General features: G+C 37.4%; 1 protein-coding gene across 7 annotated transcripts in view; it reads right to left on the reverse strand.

Annotated features, from left to right (window-relative positions):
- The window catches only part of USP45 (ubiquitin specific peptidase 45), a 103,396-nt gene that overhangs the window by 57,118 nt on the left and 25,935 nt on the right, over window positions 1–20,343 (reverse strand). For all 7 annotated transcript variants that reach the window (XM_073336844.1, XM_073336845.1, XM_073336846.1 and 4 more), the window contains 3 exons: window positions 9,270–9,418; window positions 7,413–7,508; window positions 27–157 (listed from right to left, as the gene is read on the reverse strand). In XM_073336844.1, the coding sequence (XP_073192945.1) occupies window positions 27–157; window positions 7,413–7,508; window positions 9,270–9,418 (376 nt within the window). The remainder of the gene's footprint in view (window positions 1–26; window positions 158–7,412; window positions 7,509–9,269; window positions 9,419–20,343) is intronic.

Below are 20,343 nucleotides of genomic sequence, written 5' to 3' on the forward strand. Positions count from 1 at the left end.
AAAACAAAACTATTGTCTGCACTTACTTTTGACAGAGCTGGCTGAACAAAACTTTGGGAGAAAGAGGGCCTTTGCCAGTTTCCCTCATACTGTGAAGGAACAAGAACATGGCTGAAGTCAATGGTCCAGGGCTTGAGAGGTTCACCACCAAAGGATCCTTTGGAATAAAGTTGAATTATGTATCAGTAACATGGATGCCATTAGCGGATATAACTGATGCACAAGAGTTGTTCTGTAATTAATACATTTACACTAAAGATCAATGTAACTGACAGTAAGGCTTAAAAAGTTTAACTCAATACTTTGTAGTTTATACATTAATTTCAGAAGTTTAGTTTATCCTGATTGAATCTTAGTCAAAGAAAAAGCTTCAGAATCAAGCAGCTTTTCATACTGACATATAAATCGTTGGCTAGTATTAATTTTTTCTTTTTGGCAGGGGGGGGGAGAAGTGGCTCACTAACTGAAGCTTGAAGTGAAATTTAATATCACTTAGTGGAAGATATAGTAATGAATTTATTAGCATGGTTTTCACATATTCCTCATTAATGTTCAGAAGGTCTAGATCTGTCCCATTTTATTTTTTATCTTTTTAATGTCAATTGCATTTATAGGGTGAGTGTGTGATGCTGGAATAATCCTGTCAGCTACTTTAGAATCCCAGGTGTTGTCAGTACAGCACCTATGCACATTTCTCACTTCTTTCATCTAAGACTAGCTTCCCAAATTCAAAGCTTGAGTAAGAAACCACACCAAGATGAAATCAAAGGAAGCAAACAGTATGGCTCAGCTCTTATTTCTCTTCCCTGGGTTTTGTACATTCTCATGCTATAGTATTTTATTAGACATCAGATTTTGTAATTTTTCTTCACCTTCTATCTCCTATTTGCAAAGCAATAGCAATTAAGGAGGAAGGGAAGTAATCTAAAATTATATGACCACCCACCAAACACACTACTGTAACAGATGGATGAATTATTTGGTAGCAGTACAATTAACTAGATCTTTCTTATTAAATTAACAATGATTTCCTTTATTTTAGACTTCTGGAACAACAGAGTTGGCTATAACGGGCCCCTCCCCATTTTTGCCAAAGCTAGCTGTCAAGCATATATGAGTCTTCTTTTAGTCTTAGTCCCATCTTTATCAGGTCAGCTCTTGGAGACTTCCTTCTCCATTCCAGTCTGTCTTGAAACAGTTCCTCAGAAACGCCTCAGCTAATCAAATACTTTTGTATGACATCCATCCATCTAGTTGGGGTCTTCCAACCCTTCTTTGGCCCTCCACTTAGAAGTTTAACACCCGGTTTCCTATGCATTCTTTCAGTCTTTTCACAAGTCGAAACCATCTAGGGCTGGATTCCCTCCACTTTCCTATAATAGGTATCATCTTTACACTTTCCCTAATTTGTTTGTTCCAAACATGGTTCATCCTTGTAACTCCAAGAATCCATCTTAACATTTTCATTTCCGCTATATTCAAGATATGCGCCTGTCTCTTCCTCAGGGCCTAGCAGTCAGACCCATACAAAAGTACAGGCATAATTACCATCTTGTAGATCTTAGTTTTCAATTTGACAGACATTTTCCTATCACAGATCACTCTGCTCACTTCTCTCCATTTAGATGCCTTTTCTGTTCTTATAAGTTAATAAATGCATAAATAAATGCAAAGTAATGCACATTGGAAAGCATCATCCCAGCTATACATACAAAATGATGAGCTCTAAATTAGCTGTTACCGCTCAAGAAAAAGTGCTTGGAGTCACTGTGGATAATTCTCTGAAAACAACTGTTCAATGTACAGTGGCAGCCAAAAAAAGCTAACAATGTTAGGAATCATTAGGAAAGGGATAGATAATAACACAGTAAAGATCATAATGCCACTATATAAATCCATGGTACACCCACACCTTGAATACTGCATGCAATTCTGGTTGCCCCATCTCAAAAAGAGATATATTAGAATGGAAAAAGACACAGAGACGGGAAACAAAAATTATTAAAGGTATAAAACAGCTTCCATATGAAGAGAGATTAAAAAGACAGACTTTTGAGCTTGGAAAAGAGACATTTAAGGGGGGATATGATAGAGGTCTATAAAATCACGAATGGTGTGGAGAAAGCGTATAAGGAAGTGTTATTTACTCCTTCGTGTAACACAAGAATGGAAATATCAACCCAATGAAATTAATAGGCAGGTTTAAAACAAACAATAGGAAATACTTCCTCACACAATACACAGTCAACCTGTGGAACTCACAGCCTTGGGATGCTGTGAAGGCCAAAAGTACATCTGGGTTCAAAAAAGAAGTAGATAAGTTCACGGAGGATAGGTCCATCAATGAATATTAGCCAAGATGGGTGTCCCCAGCTTCTGACCGCCAGAAGCTGGGAGTGGATCACAGGAGATGGATCACTCAATAATTTCCCTGTTCTATTCATTCCCTCTGAAGCACCTAGCATTGGCCCCTGTCAGAAAACAGGATACTGGGCTAGATGGAGCATTGGTCTGACCCAGTATGGCCATTCTTATGTTGTTGAGTTCACCATTATCTTATATTATTGCATATAGGTCCTTAAATTCTGTACCTTTGGTAGTGGCTGGCCTTCAGACTTACAGTCTTGTTATCTTTTGCAAGGTATCACAGAATCTATAGACCATATACTCTTATGGTCTTACTCAGGAAGAACAGGCAGGGAAAAAAGGGAGGTGGTGTTGCCTTGTATATTAAAAATGTATACACTTGGACTGAGGTTCAGATGGAAATAGGAGACAGACTTGTTGAGAGTCTCTGGGTAAGGATAGAAGGGGTAAAAAACAAGGGTGATGTCACGGTAGGGGTCTACTACAGACACCTAACCAGGAAGAAGAGGTCGATGAGGCATTTTTTAAACAACTAACAAAATCATCCAAAGCACAGGACTTGGCAGTGATGCGGGCACTTCAGCTACCTAGACATCTGTTGGAAACATAACACAGCAGGGCACAGATTATCCAAGAAGTTCTTGGAATGTATTGGAGACAATTTTTTATTTCAGAAGGTGGAGAAAGCTACTAGGTCAGAGGCTGTTCTAGATTTGATTTTGACTAATAGGGATGAACTGGTTGAGAATTTGAAAGTGGAAGGCAGCTTGGGTGAAAGTGATCATGAAATGACAGAGTTTATGATTCTAAAGAATGGTAGGAGAGAGAACAGCAAAATAAAGACAATGGATTTCAAGAAGGCAGACTTTAGCAAACTCAGGGAGTTGGTAAGTAAGATCCCATGGGAAGCAAGTCTAAGGGGAAAAACAATTGAAAACAGTTGATAGTTTTTCAAAGAGACATTATTAAGGGCAGAAGAGCGAACTATCCCACTGTGTAGGAAAGATAGGAAGTATAGCAAGAGACCACCCTGGCTTAGCCAATACATCTTCAATGATCTAAAAATCGAAAGAGAGAGAGTCCTACAAAAAGTGGAAACTAGGTCAAATTACAGAGAACAAACATAAACAAATAACACAAGTACGTAGGAACAAAATTAGAAAGACCAATGCACAAAATCAAATCAAACTAGCTAGAGAAATAAATGGTAACAAGAAAACATTCTACAATTACATTAGAAGCAAGGGAAGACCAAGGACAGGATAGGCAGTTACTTAATGGGGAGGGGGGGCAGAACAGTAACAGAAAATGTGGAAATGGCAGAGGTGCTTAATGACTTCTTTGTTTCAGTTTCCACCAAGAAGTTTGGTGGCGATTGGACGTCTAACATAGTGAATGCCAGTGAAAATGAGGTAGGATCAAAGGCTAAAATAGGGAAAGAACAAGTTAAAAATTACTTAGACAAGTTAGATGTCTTCAAGTCACCAGTGCCTAATGAAATGCATCCTAGAATACTCAAGGGAGTTGACTGAGGAGATATCCGAGCCATTAGCAATTATCTTTGAAAAGTCATGGAAGACGGGAGAGATTCCAGAAGACTGGAAAAGGGCAAATGTAGTGCCAGGCTACAAAAAGGGAAATAAGGACAATCCTGGGAATTACAGACCAGCCATCTTAACTTTTGTACCCAGAAAGAAAATGGAGCAATTAATTAAGCAATTAATTTGCAAACATCTAGAAGATAATAAGGTGACAAGTAAGTCAACATGGATTTCTCAAGAACAAATCATGTCAAATCTAACTCATATCCTTGTTTTACAGGGTAACAAGCCTTACAGATGGGGGGGAAGTGGTAAATGTGGTATCTCTTGACTTTAGCAAAGCTTTGGATACTGTCTCACATGACCGTCTCATTCAAAAAAAAAACCAACAGTGAAATGCAACCTAGATGGAGCTACTATAAGGTGGGTGCATAACTGGTTGGAAAACTGTTCCCAGAGAGTAGTTATCAGTGGTTCACAGTCATGCTGGAAGGGCATAACAAGTGGGATACCGCAGGGATCAGTTTGGGGTCCGGTTCTGTTCAATATCTTCATCAATGATTTAGATAATGGCACAGAAAGTACACTTATAAAATCTGCAGACAATACCAAGCTGGGAGGGGTTGCAAGTGCTTTGGAGGACAGGATTATAACTCAAAATGATCTGGACAAACTGGAGAAATGATCTGTAGTAAATAGGATGAAATTCAATACGGACAAATGCAAAGCACTCCACTTAGGAAGAACCAATCAGTTGCACACACACAAAATGGGAAATGACTGCCTAGGAAGCAGTACTGTGGAAAGAAATCTGGGGGTCATAGTGGACAACAAGCTAAATGAGAGTCAACAGTGTAACACGGTTGCCAAAAATATATATATCAATCATTCTGGGATGTATTAGCAGAAGTGTTGTAAGGAAGACACAAGTAATTCTTCCGCTCTACTCCACAGTGATTAGGTCTCAACTGGAGTATTGTGTCCAGTTCTGGGCACGACATTTCAGGAAAGATGTGAACAAATCATAGAAAGTCCAGAGAAGAGCAACAAAAATGATTAAAAATCTAGAAAACATGACCCATGAAAGAAGATTGAAAAAATAAGGTTTGTTTAGTCTGGAAAAGAGAAGACTGAGAGGGGATATGATAATAGTTTTCAAGTACGTAAAAGGCTGTTACAAGGAGAAGGGAGAAAAACTGTTGTTCTTAACCTCTAAGGATAGGACAAGAAGCAATGGGCATAAATTGCAGCAAGGGAGGTTTAGGCTGGACTTTAGGAAAAACTTCTTACCTGTCAGGGTGTTTAAGCACTGGAATAAACTGCCTAGGGAGGTAGTGGAATCTCCATCACTGGATATTTTTAAGAGCCGGTTACACAAACACCTATCAGGGATGCTCTAGATAATACTTAGTTCTCATGATTGCGGGAGACTAGACTAGATGACCTCTCGAGGTCCCTTCCAGTTCTATGATTTTGTTTCTGCTGATTTTCACCCCATTTCTTCAAGTATGCACCTCCATCATTCTAAATCTTCCTCTTTGCTTTTCCCCATGAGCGCTACATCATCTGTAAAAAGCATTCACCAAGGTGCCACTCTCTTGATACTTTCTGTAAGTGCACTGAGCACCAATGTGAACAAGGGGCTTAGTGCCAAAGTTTCATGATTCTGACTTTTACTAGAAACTATTCAGTTTCTCTACATGGCCTAACAGTACTCTCATACATATCCTGAATGAGTCTGATATAGTCTTCAGATAGCTGTTTCATTCTCATATACTACCTGATGAATTCTCTCAGAACGTGATCATAAGTCTTCTCAAGATCTATAATATACCATGTGCAGGGTTTTCCTCTTCTTATTTTCCACAAGCAATCAATGCAATGACTGCATTGATGTCAAGCATATATGATAAAAGGCCTATTTCTTGCATGAACTACAGTACTTGGTATATATAACTCAAGTGAAAGTTTACATCACACACTTGTGCTCTTAAATCTGTTTTACTCTTATTCCCAAACTACCACCATCTGCACCTTAACTTAGTGGGTAAGAGAGATACATAGCTTCCTCTGCAGCCTGTTTCAAAACAGTGCTCGCCAGCATTCTGTTTCCTTAGCCCTTGGAGTTCATAGATGTTAAGGCTAAAAGGGACCATTACAATCTGCAACATACAGACTGAAACCTCTCGTTGAATTACTAGAGAGGATGTCTCTCTAAAAGATAAGCTTTATGATGCATAAATGCATATGGTATTCTTATTTTTATAACAATAATAAACAAGAAGAATGGGAGCTTGAAAACGCAAGTAGGAAGCCATCAGCTTCTATATTATTATTGTTACTGTAGTGCTCAAAGGCTCCAGATACCGCATAAACAGAGCAGAGGACAGTCCCTACTCCTCAGATCGTGCAATCTTGAGAATACAATCTTTCATTAAAAATAAATTACATTTCTAACCCTTACGGTTGCATAGGTATCATGTGAAGCATGAACTAAGTTTAAACCAGTACAATGCTGCAGGCAGAAAACTTTAGAGACGCTGTTGGTGCTCAGAGGTAAGCTATCGATATTCACTGCTGCTGTTCAGAATCCTGATAGCAGCAGTGAAAGTGACAAGAATCCCGTTAAATGTCACACTGTGTTTCAAAAAGCAATGAGGAGCAGCAGAGGCAGGCAATGGAGTAGGAGTGTTCCAAAGCAGAGAAGCGATGTGTATGGTAGAACAGAGTCCCAACACCAACCTCACCCTTCTCCCACCAACTAGGAGGCTGCTGGGGTGGTATAGGGAACAAGAGAATGTTTCTTCTCTGTGCCATAGCCAGATAGTGCATGCAGCAGATGGATGGAGAGAAAGGGGTGTCAAATTTATTAGATATCCACTAACCAGAGCCTATGAAAGATGGGAGACCCTAAAAAAGGTCCAGGAACAGCAGCCCAATAAAAACCTCAGCAGCTTGAGGAACAGGAGTTTGATTTTTGACTTGGGGGATGCCCTGAGTAGTGGGGTCCCTTATACTGGTTTAGTGCTCTGGCTATTCAGTGTTTTGTAAATTTTGCAAATTTTACACAAAGGGCTGGGGGTAGATCAGAATGAAATTTTTTACACATTTAATGAAGCACAAACATACTGTTTCTTGTACTGTGCATGTTAAAAACCAGATTTAACGGGAACTGAAAAAAATCTACTACATCACACTTCTTTCTTTCACTCCTTCTTCAGGTCAGGCATTATTTGCATTCAGTTATGTTCCTGCTTTAGTTCAGCAGAGTGTGAGCATCCTTCCTCTTTCAATGTTGATTTTACAACATTAACTCTAAAAATAAGTGAAGTCACATGTATTATAGACTAACTGAGAACTAAAAGACAAAAGAAATTGCAGGCCAAGGGTGTGATCATCATTAACTACTCTCAGCCTACTTTATCATTTAGAGACACATTATTCTGACCTGGGTTTCTCCCATTGCACATTTCACATAAACCAGATCTCTTACTACACACCTACCAATTGCGCATCTTCAGCTTGACTGATTTTTAACTTTATTCCCTTTTCCTTCATCTCATACATTAGTTCATTTAACATGTGAGTCTGTGCCAGATTCTTAAAGAGACAAAAAAAAAAAAAGTTAGACACACTGATCTCTTAACTAGAACATAACTTCTTCAGTCACAAATCCTAAGTGTTGGCACAATGTACAAAAGTATATTTAATGGAAAAACTTCAGTGGGTATTGAATCAGGCCCCAGGAAAAAAGTATCTCCTATAGGAAATAGGTCTCACTGTTATAAAAGATGTAGTCATTGTTGGTAGGTCTCCAAATAAAGGTAACAGAAGTAGTTGGAACAGCAATAACACTGTCTCTGTGTCTGGTTTGTTTATTATTTTAATTGTAGAACAAATGATTTATTATTTTTAACTGAGTTTTCCTGTTTGTCTAATGCTGGACTACACTTAAAAGTTAGGTTAACATAGAAAAATCAGTCGGGCAGTGTAAAATCCATACCGCTGACCAACATAGCTATGCCAACCTAACCCCCAGCGTAGACACAGCTACGCTGATGGAAGAATGCGTCTGTTGATGTAGCTACTGTTATTCAGAGGAGGTGTTCCTATATTGACGGGAAAACCCCCTTCTGTAGCTGTAGCACCATAGCTATGCCAGTATAGTCTCTGTAGTGTTGACATATGCTTCAGAAGGCACTGAGACTTAGGGGTAACAGCTTTTATGAAACACACAGCATGGTCACAACCCTGAATATATATTATATATAAAAAAATTGTGAAAAAGTGATTAATAATTCAACATACCTGACCTTTATTAGAAATATAGTCAGAGAAACAGTGTTGGGTTAATGTGACTATTCTACACATAGATTTTGTACTGGTATAACTATTTCCAATAGAGGTGTACTGTTTTTCAAAATGAATTAGGCCTGGTCTACACATAAACGTTAGGTAAACATAGCTATATCAGTGACGGTTTGGGGGGGGGGAACGGGACGGACACCCTTGATCAACATAGCTATGCTGACTTAACCCCCAATGGAGACACAGCTGTGTCGACAGAAGAACGTGTCTGTCAACATAGCTACCATCGTTCAGGGAGGTAGAGTTCCCACACTGACACAAAAGCCCCTCCACTGATATAGGCAGCATCTACTCTATAGGTTATGCCAGCATAGCTATGTCATGATAGCGATGCCAGCGTAGTCTCTGTAGTGTAGCCAAACCCTTAGTTATTCCAGTACAACCCTAGCATGGATGCAATTAAATTGGTATAAAAGCGCTTATGCCAGTATAGCTTATGCAGTATAGCTCTTTCCATTCGGAAAGAAACTATAGCAACTACTGTAAGTACTTTTATACCGGTATACGCGTATTCGTGCTGAGAGGGGAGAGGTTACAGTTAAAGCAATACAATTCTTATCTGTAGACAATGCCTAGGTGCTCAATATCCTCACTCATGAGTAAAACACCCTTTTCACTCCCTCAGGTAGGACAAGTTCAGTGCATTACTCATGGCTACCTAATACGGAACTGCAAAGATCACACACTGAATTGCAACTGAATTGCTACAACCCCCACACAAACATTATGTGTAGCACCTGACATTTTCTTCTGTTTCATTCATTTGTAAAGCATTGCTGACATAGGGTTTGTTATTGAAGGAAATACTTTGGGGGGGGGGGGGAAGGGGAGGTGAGGAAGGAGAAAAAAGCTACTGAAATGAAATATCGAAAAAGCAATAATTAAAGTGATAACATACAAAAATCCTTTATAAAATTCACATTTGTAATGATTAAATGAAATATTTCTAAAATGCTAACAACAAGGAAATCTGATGTCATTTTTGCATCTTACCTGCATGACAGCATTAAAAAAACATGTATTTCCTAAATTATTTATTCCCTTAACTGGAACTGACGCGCCATTTGCAGAACTTTTTCCTTTCAATATTTCACTTCCTTCACTATTTTCTTCGTGAAGTTGTATAATTTTTGATGATGAACCTATAAATAAAACTATAGATTAACATTAAGTGACCAAAAGATAAGATATTTATTATTCAGATATTTTGTATGAAATACTGATTCTCTTTACCTAAAAGTGATACCACTTTGCTTGATTGAACAGTTGGATTTAAAGTTATTAGAGAAAAAACAAGAAAAGGTTGCAAACAAGCTAGCTTTTCTGTAAAAACTAGTTCCAGTACCCAATACAAGATTGTTAAATATGTCTGTTATGGAATATTATATTCAATTGCTGAGATGTCTACTTACCAAAAATAATAGCCTAACACTATACCGATCATGAGTTCTTTAGGGCAGGATGTGTCTTTTTACTATAGGAATGCACCATGCCTACCACAATGGGGCCCTACACCCACAAAAAAAGTACTGATACAGGCCCTAATCCTGAAACCTTTAAACACATGGTTCACTTAAAGCAGAAGCAGAAGTTCCATTGCCTTTAGTGCTTAATTAAAGCTAGCATGTGCATTTAAGTGTTTGCAGAAACGGGATCTCACTTTTCCCCTGTTTTTCTCAGTTTACTCTTTCCACTGATTTATTTATTTATTGCAATATATAATATATAAAATCTTTGCTACTGTGGGTACTTTTGACTTTTTTTAAAATAACAATACAACAAAAATAAAATCAGCAGTAAATCTCCCAGACAAACTCTACCATCAACATAACCCAATGGGTGATACTTTTCCCACCAAACTTCTATCCACCATAAAAAGACAAAGAAAACAAAAACAAAAACACCTCACACACCCCCATCAGGCTCCACCCTCTTCTACCATCCACACAAAAAGAGGAGTCTTGCAGCATGCCCTTTTAGTCACTAAGAACAGATTTATGTATATCATACACATACTAGAAAGACCAGGCAGTAGTTATTACTTTGCTTTTAGGTGCTATTGAAGGGAGGTGTGCAAAAGCTCCCACCTGAGTACAGTGAATCTCTCTCAATTACTGTTCTTTGTTCAATTTGGCTTGTATAATCCATTCAACAGCTGGATACGAACTGTCATCTGTTTTCCCAGGTGACACATTTACTTCTCCTGCCCCTTGTCACTGGCACAGGATCTGTTAAGCTACACTTGGCTGCGTAAGATACTGTTATTTGTTTAAAATTTAACAAAAAACAGATTTAATAAACCATAATAGAACATGCGACCACTAGTTTCCTTGTATTTTCCTATTTGCCTTATTACTTAAATAGACAAGGGGCAGTGAAGTTAGGCAGTCATTAACTTGTAGCCTAGAGGTAATATAAAGACTTGAGATACACTATTTAGCCTGGTTTCAGAGTAACAGCCGTGTTAGTCTGTATTCGCAAAAAGAAAAGGAGTACTTGTGGCACCTTAGAGACTAACCAATTTATTAGAGCATAAGCTTTCGTGAGCTACAGCTCACTTCATCAGATGCACTAGCAACTTGCATATTGCCATGATTCCTCTACTAAATATGAACATTACTGACATCTACAATGTTTTAAGTATTGATTAACAATGCATGTCAATGTAAACGAGTTATGGACTTAATGGATGCCAAGCACTGTAATGCTGCAATCTACATCGTGACATATGAATTCATACATTTGTTCTAATGAGTTACACAGTGAAGTCTCATTAAAGTGTTCTTGAGAAATAACTAACAGGCCTATTTACGTTAATGAAATGCTCATACCAAAAGGTTATTTTATGTAGACTCCTAGGTAATTACTTGCTTAGAATATGGAAAAATATAATTAAATTCAGAAAAAAAGTAAATGTGATTTAAAAATATCCATTGTGGCTGACAACAAACCTTTGATGCAATTTGCATGCACCCTTTAAGGATACCAAGGCATAATTATTTTTCAAGTTATGTATGAGTTCGTCAAAATGCAGTTAGAGGCGCTTGCCATTTAAATTTTTTCTTTTCTTTTCTTTTTTTTTTTTTTTTTAAATGCTCTCAATGATACAGTCTATGCAGCTTAAAATATTCTCTATTCCACTGGTGTGGAAACTGAAGACAATACAGGGACACAGCAAGAGAGTAAATTCTCTTTGAAAACATAGACAGAATACTTTTGAACATAGCAAATGACAAACAGCTTGGGAACCCTTCACAATTTAAACAGGCTCCCACAAACTAGGATACATGCAGTAATACCCTTTCATTGACATGCTCACAAGCTGTATGCTACAGTGTCTTGCAACAGCACCATCACATAAAAGTCCTAAGGCAAGAAAAGTGTGAGCTTTTCGGGGGAGAAGGGAAAAATCTCCAAATTTCTGCCACCTGAAGGTACTGTTCAGCATTGGAAAATAAATAAAAATCACTCCCCTCTCCCCATCACACACACTAAAGCAGTTCTGTATGTGGAGAAAATTGATGGTTAAACAAAAAAAGCCAAGATTGTGTAAATAATTTGTGTATTGGTATACCACAGTTGTTGCATTTATCCATCGGCATTCAAAAACATCTGGGACAGCGTCTTAAAGTAAACAATGTTCACAAGGCCATCTGGACAAAACTGCGGGCAAAAATTAAAGCATAAGCATATGGAAAAGCAGATTTTTCTCTTCCCTTCAGCAATACAGGATGACAAATGTCAAACCTAGATCTGTCTACGCTTCACTGTGCTATGCTTTGCAGCACCACCTGGCTCTCCTTGCACAGCCACCAAATATGGACAGCACTGCCACAGCAGACCATATCTGCAGGGCAAACTCAATAAAAACATTTCACTTCATGGTTAAATGGCAGCTTCACACAAGTAGCAAGGTTCCATTTGCTAAGTCTCACATGTAAATAATTCAAGAGAAAAAAACAAGGATGACCATTTTTGTTACTAGACCTGAATGCTCATGTAATTACAAAACACAGTAAACCAGAGTTCTAGATCTGACTGTCACGTTAGCAAGATAAAAAAAAAACTTATAAAGATAAAAACATACAACTAAATAAATAAAAGATGTATACATTTTATTAGTGATTCCTAGGAACCTTCTTTCCTCCAAAGAGATTTTAAATATTACCTTTCCCCCCCCCATCTTTAATAGATTTTCCCAAATGACGTTTTCTAAGAAGAATAGGTATTTTTGTCTGGAAAAAGTCTAAACAGACAGCTGTAAACTGGTCCCAATACAGACATTATTGCTTAACTAGTTCATTTTGTATAGTGACTTGTAAGCACATTTATACATCTACGGGATCTCTAATTCAAAAGGTACAGCATCTATTGATTCCATACTGGAAAGCCCTAAATTCAGTGGTACATGGCAGTTGAGCCTTGGTCTGGTAAGGCTGAATATGTTTGGTTGGCATGCGTAGAGCTGGTCAGCCAGCCTCCAGCCAACTTAATAAGTGACAGTGGTAATAACTGCAATTGCTGATTGTTAACCGTTCTACACACTTAAATTTCAGGGCTGTACTGAAAAATAACCCAAGGCTAAAAGCATGCTAGAGCCTAAACTTTAAAAAAAATGGACAGTGCTTGTGTACAAAAACATGTTTATAGACTCTTTTTGATTCAGTGTGGTGCATATTCAAATATTTCATCATTCCTCTTTTAGGAATGGAATGTGACTTTTCAAGCCAATACAGACACAACAAAGGCTCTATAAAAAAAAAAAAGTTACACTCTTCTATCAAAGAAGCTGTATGCTACTACAAGCACATACCAGTAGAGATGCACAGTTTCAAGGATTAAAAGAAAAAAATATATTCCTTCTATCAAACCAGACCAACTCCCAAGAAGCAAAATTATGAAGGAGTTATGATAAAGAGAAGCTGTATGTAAAACTATTCATACTGACTTTCAAACTACAGGAAACAGTATAAAAATTAGTGATGGTGTAAATAGAGATTTTGAACAGAATACGGTAATACATTTACATGGGACTTAAAACACTTCACAAAAATGTATCTTACATAAAAAAAATTGCAGTGGGCATCAAGTAGCCATTGTAGCTGGGCCAAAAGGTTTTTTTTGTTTTTTTTTTAAACTGACTGGGACTACTAAACACAACTGCAATACAAATAATAAAAGTTCCAATTCCCAGCTCACCAAATGAGAAATAATGCATTTCCCTGAATGCAAAATAAATGTAAATAGAATAGTTAAATATATGTTCCTAATTCTGTTATACAATACTTTAGTTTAAAATTAATTATCTTGTGACCCAATACATCCATTCTGTTAGATTTGTATGTGGGGGAGATATTTCAAAAAGTCATAAAACACATTGTAAACTAATCATCCGCCTCTGTGAGCATAAACTGCTTACAAACAGAGATTTTCTTTTTAAAGACAGGTATCCTAGCAGAGTTATCCCCATCTTGCTTCCAGTTCCTTGGCTTTAGTCCCATGATCAATAATAATGTGCATCACACAGTGCAATCCATTTGAACAGAATGAGCTTAATCAGGAGATTGCCTATGGAACTGATTTAGTCTAACAATATTGAACTGTAATGACTGCTACTTAGTCTGGGCAAAATCATCATATATTTGGCTTAATGGGAACACATTTAGCCAATGTCAATTAAACTGTATTTAGCCAGGTGCTAAAATATATATGAAATTCTAAATTCAGATCTTTAAAGGCAAAAGTTACTAAGTACAAATTCATATTAAGAAAAAAATTAAGTTAAAAGTGAAGTAAACTGAATTTTCTTCTTTTATACAGTATATTATGTGCATCATATAAAGTATTTTCAGACCTTTAAAAAAACCCAAAAAGGTCTCTTCTCTGAATTGGGACAACAGTCTTTGTGTTATGTTGCTTTGGCACTGGGGGATTTACTTAAGGATGTAGTATGTTAAGAAAAGTGTTTCAGCATTAAAGGTGATTTGCAAATGGGGATAAAAAGTGTTTGTATGGTAAAAAGAAACAGAATAAAACAAAGGAGGATGCAGAGCGTGAGTTGGGTTTTCTTGTACTTTTTTATTTTTGTTTTACTTTAGAAATATCAGGACTCATCTACTCCAGGTCTAAGTCCTGATTTTGCCACCTCTTTGGACTGGGTTCACTATTCCACACCCATTGCTATTGCACTGTTTGTGGGAGTTCCTACAGTCTTAGAACTTGGACCTGCAAGGGGCTGAGCACTGCTATCAATGAGAGCTATGAGTGTGCAGCACCTTGAAGAAACTGGCTCTTAGGAAGGGTAGGAGAAAAGGTAGAGAGAGTTGTCTAGCTAATTTAGTAGTGCTTACAAATAAAGGGGCTGATCCTGAGATTCCTCCATTTGCAGAACACTCACTGAAGTCAATAGAAGTTTGGAAGGTGAAGGGGTTAAGGACTCAGCCCAAAGTAACTAAAAATACATAATTCATAAAAATTGGAGATTTTAAATTTAGTTTCTCGTTACAATTCATTGTAACATTTAACAGGTTCGCAATAAATCTTGTCAGCAAAAACTCCTCAATTCAGACTATGCACTGGGTTAATAATTACCAGTCCGAAGTTTAAAGAACAACGCCAACTCTGACCGGCACAAGAAACTCTAAAGACTTATTGTAGGTTTGTATCAATTTATTTTGATTGTATTTCAAATATGTGCAGTGTGTGCATGCTTCAGAAATATTTTTGCTCAAACAGAAATGTATCTGGGGACACAGATGGTATACAAACAAAAACATAAATGACAATCAATTTTTCCTTCAGCTAGGGGATTAAAGCATCTTTGTTTATTTTTTCAATGCAACTTTTTAAAAAAATTAAAAATGAGAGTTCCAGGAATATGCACCCTTATTCCAAGGACAAGCCTTTTCTATTGAGTAGATCTCTGGTACTTCAGCTGAAGGCCTTCATGGAAAAAACAAGGTTAATAGATTTACTTTCTTTTTTAGTAAATTCTCATCATGTTGTATTATGAAATGCTACTAAATCGCCTAGCGCTCCTTTTTTATTTTTAAAAAAAGGAAATAAAACTAGTTTTCTCAAAATTGTACAATCATGAAAACCTAACCCTTAGAAAAAAGAAGTGTTCTCTTCTTAAATGGCTGCTAATTTTATGTTTTAAAAGCCTAATTTTTTCTTTCAGTGCTAAAATAATGCCAGAATTAGAGAAAGCAAACTACAAGTTTTATTTCTATGCATCTGCCATAATATAATAAACTGAAAATTATGTCTGGTTCTTGCACAATTGTGCAGCTATTCAATCACTAATTTTGAGTTTCTACTTTCAAACTATTTGTACTTTTGTTCACTACTAAATAGATGAGGGGGAAAGCCTTGAGAGAGAGAGAGAAAAATCAAAATAATTCTTCACTGAGGCCAATTATTTTGTTATAGCAGCACTAGGAAAGAACAATTTGTCACTGAGTTGTCATCTCATTTTTTTTCCCCAAAAGTAATCTGTTTTCTTAATTAACAGCATTTCTCGAGGAAAGGTCTGCATTTGTCAAACTGAATTTCAGGCCAACAACAGAGGAACTTTTTTTTGGAAGCATATCCTCTCTTATTTTGATAAGGGGCACATTTAGGATTACTTTGCTTGTTAATTTTGTTTCTAAACATAAGGGCTTGTCTATACAGCTTCAGCAAAGCACACTAGGAGGGTGGGATTTGTAAAGTGCTCTGACTGCCTGGTGTATATCCTGCAGGCATTCTCTAAAAGGATGCCTGGCTTAGGTACCTTTCAGAGTGTGCCAGCAAGATCTAAACAGGACAATTACCGTGCAACAGGTTAGACAAGTTTACAAATCAGCCCTCTCTAGCATGCTCTGACAGAGCAGGGTAGGCAACCCCTAAATCAGGGGTGGCCAAACTTATTGGCCCTCCGAGCCGCATACAATAATCTTCAGAAGTTCGAGAGCTGCAAGACACTCGCAACCTGGCCCGCGGGGCAGCGCCTGCCATGGCACGCACCTATTGAAGCCCCGAGGCCTGCCCTCCCCCCACATGGGGTTAAAGCCCCGAGACCTCCCTCCCTGCAGGGCAGGGGCCCCTCTCCCTACCACCCTGCTGCAGGGCAGAAGCCCAAGCTCCCTCCCTCTGTCTGGTAGGCAGAGAATGCGGGAGGGGGGAGTGGTGGGGGCTTCGTGAGCTACACTTTAATTGTAAAAGAGCTGCATGTGGCTCACGAGCCGCGGTTTGGCCACGCCTGCCCTAAATCAATACAACTGGTTAATCTGGCTCCTTACATTTTGAATTATATGTACTACAAATTAGTTCAGAAAAAGTTACAATTTTTAATTCAGTGTAAAACATGGTCAACTCATAAATATCCACCCACAAATGTGGAGTGGGGTAATTATTTCAGAATACCTATTTTCCCTGATAAAATTTCACACAAATTATCAGTCTTAGAAACTTATTACTCTTCTAGCTATTACAGAAACTGTACTATATCAATTATATCTATGAAAATACAGATCAAGTTCCCAGTTTTCACCTATTGTCAGCTGCTTCAGCAGAGCAGCACAGCTGAACTTAAAACAGCAAAAACCCATTCCACTACTTGGCCTCCCCAGCAAGGGTTGTAACGGCAAAGCCGGAGAACTAATACTAGCTCTTTCTCCTCCTCTCTCTTTAAAAACCACCCTGGGACCAATCTGTGACAGATTTAACTTAAACTTTTTTTTTTTAAAAATCAATCTTCAAACATGTATATCTCTCCACTTCTATTAGGGCAAATATACATAACAATTTTCAAGATTGCAAAATAATTTCTTCCCCAGAAAACAGACACTCAAAGAGTAGCATCTCAGCATGGTTCCTATGTAGTACATGTGCATTATGTTCCTGTGAAGTTCACAAGTGTGCCATCCTGACAATACTGCACCTGCCTTCCTGGGAAAACCATCATGGCCTGCTAACCTTTTCTACAAAACAAATTTCTGGGTGGTACTCCCTAGAAAGCAGTCTTGCTTTATTCTTCCATCTTGTGCCCAACATGACCTCTTAACCAAAAAGACTTAAAATAATAAAGACATTGCTGGGTACAGCAAACCATAGGATCAGATGCGAAAACCACACAGCTGCAAGCATTCTTTTGGGAACCCAGCACTGGAGTTCATCTCAATCGCTTAATGTAATTACAAAAGTCAGTCATGTAGTAGTAATGTAATTTGCACATTTCTGCAGCTGAAGTGAAGTTCAATCTTTATGAGAGACTGAGTAAAAGGCAGGGGTCCTGCTGCCACACTATTCCACCACATTAGTACCAAATGACAAGCATTTTGCTTTTGTTTATCCTCCAAGATGCATTAATTAGGAAATCTATATAACCCACCCTCTCTTTCCAGTTTTAAAATGTTTTATTTTATCTTTATATGGATTCTTGATGATCAAGAACTTGACAAGTATAATAGCCAACATCTAATATTCATGTGCATGCTTATTTGTACAGAGACTTGAATATTTGTATGCTATGAAGTGCCATACCAATCAGTTGTCAGAGAACACACACACAGATATTAGACTGTACATTATAGATGCCACAATTTCTGCAATGAAAAATAAGTAGCAATTTTCCCCACCTCAGTATGCTTACTCACAGATCAGAAGAAATGGGGGAGTAAGAGGAGAAAATACAACGAAGCACAAGATTTATTTTGAAATATTGAATAGCATGTTGTTGGTAGCAAGTATTGCAAGCTTGTAGTCAATACTTTTAGATTTATCATTTAAAAATCACATTTATTAAGATTTCTCTTAACCTCATTACCGGACTATTACAAAAATCAAAATCTTCTATGCTGTATTAAAAAACAAAAGGGAAAAAAAACACATCAACAGAACTATGAAATAAGCATTTAAATGAAATTAAGAATTATGGTGAAAATTACTATTTAACAAGAAATAAAGGCCTCAGATCTATCCACAAAAGACAAGATTCAAAATTCATATATTTAATTCAGACCATTATATTTTATCCCCTTTTCTGTTTGTACACTAATGTGAGTTAAGTTTGGGTCTCAGTCAAGATTTTCAGTATGTCGTCTTTTTTTTCCTACCCTCTAAGAACTAATAAGGACCCAAGTTAAATTATTTTAGTGGAAACACAGTTTTTTTAACTTTGAATTTAATCATCATTTAGTGAAGAACAATCGCTGCAACTAAATTTATCGAACTGGAACAAGACAGTCAACCTGGTTCAGAAGTGTCCCCTCTCACACACACACACATACCAGTGATTTATCAATAGGTCAACAATTCCCAGACTCTTCTGGCAGCTGTACCAATTCACCAAATGAAGACCTCAGCTGTACCAGTCAGAATCCTCTCCTCTTCCTCTGTAGCCTGTGACCTGCTCTCCTTGCTTCTTTAGTGATAAAGATACAACCTTTGAGCTCATTCTTTGTAAGTGTTGTGGGCACTGGCCCTGATCTGAACCACTTAAGCATGGGATTGAGTGCTTTGTTGAATAAGGGTCAGAAAGCTGGTCATTGTACAGGATCCGGTCTTCTGCATTAAGGTTTCTGGTTCTTCAAGCTCCAAATCCTGCAAACTCTTAAATGCATTTGGACTTTAAGCATGTGAATAATTGCACTGAAGTCAATGTGACTACTCACATACTCAGAAGTTATGCATAAGTGTTTGTGGGATTAGGTCTAATTTTGCACTCACAATTACATAGACATAGACATAGACAACTGGGGACTTCGGGGGGGGGGGAAGGGGAGAGCTTAAGCCCACAGTCCTCTCCCCAGAAAAAATTTAGGGGCTCCGTTGATAAAGAAAACACTGAGTTTGGAACAGAAGCTAGTTTATCTCACTTTATTACTAGTGGGCAAATTTAGTTCTGATACTAAACTACTCATTGAAGCGATAGTCAACTGCTATTATTTTATTGTTTTAACTCTAGCCCCCATCCCCAAATTTAAAAAAAAAATGTCTATGGCGCTGAATTAAGCTAGAGGAACTCAAAAATCCAGCAACACATCAGACAGTGCAAAGACGTTATTCAGTGCAGCACCAGTTGCACTGTACATAAGCTAGAATGAATGAGACGGTGGCAGCAGCAACATACTGAGGCTCACCAAAAAAGCTGAGCTTAATACGTCACTGGTTTTAAAGTTCATTCTGTATAATTCAATATCTTGTGACATTACTCCTTCATTCAGAAAATATCTTCACAAACATGTTCATCGGAGGAAAATCTTAAAGAGTTTTCTGTCTTTTTGGTATCTCATTTTTAATGCCTGCATTCTCAGACAGTGTTAATAATCTTTGATTTTCCAACTCTTGGATTAAATAAATAGAGCATAGTCAATGTGCTTCTATAAAAATATATATATATTTCATGGTTACATAAGCATTGGGCCCAACATGACCTGACAATGATTAAGATTTAAGATTAAAGCTGGCTGGTCATTTTGGGTGTCTAATTTTCAGAAAGTGATGGGCAAAATCAAGACACCTTCAAAGCATCTCAAATTGGGCACCTAAAATTTGAGGCATCCAAAATCATTATGCACTTCTGAAAATCTTAGCCAGCATCTTTTTTATTTTTTGTAAAACAAAACAAATTTAAATATTTTCCATTTGATTATTTGAAACAATTACCACAGTATTTAAGTGCTTGCAAATGAAATATCACAGCATTTTACTAGTGCATGAAAATTGGACATTAAAAATGGACTGTAAAGGAAAGTGAAATTGAATATTGTGTTTTCATTGTCCAAAATGAGAGAAACACACACAGTAAAAACAGCATAATGAAAAGCTACATTTTTAAAATGTAATATGCCGTTAGTTGTAACTATGGATTAGAAAATCTGCTTTTTTTAAATATGACAACTTGAAAGTGTCTTATTGTGAGATGATCACCTGGAAAACAATTTCCATTAAAACTAACAAGAGAGTTATGCACACATGCACTGAGGCGCATATAAAGACCTACCCGTAAGGCTATATAATTCTGATCCTATCCCTAACCAGTGATGCAACTATTCTCTTCTGGGAATGTGCAATCAAAAGTCTT

Source organism: Lepidochelys kempii, chromosome 3 (assembly GCF_965140265.1).
Source record: "Lepidochelys kempii isolate rLepKem1 chromosome 3, rLepKem1.hap2, whole genome shotgun sequence".
In the NCBI taxonomy this organism is placed as follows: domain Eukaryota; kingdom Metazoa; phylum Chordata; order Testudines; family Cheloniidae; genus Lepidochelys; species Lepidochelys kempii.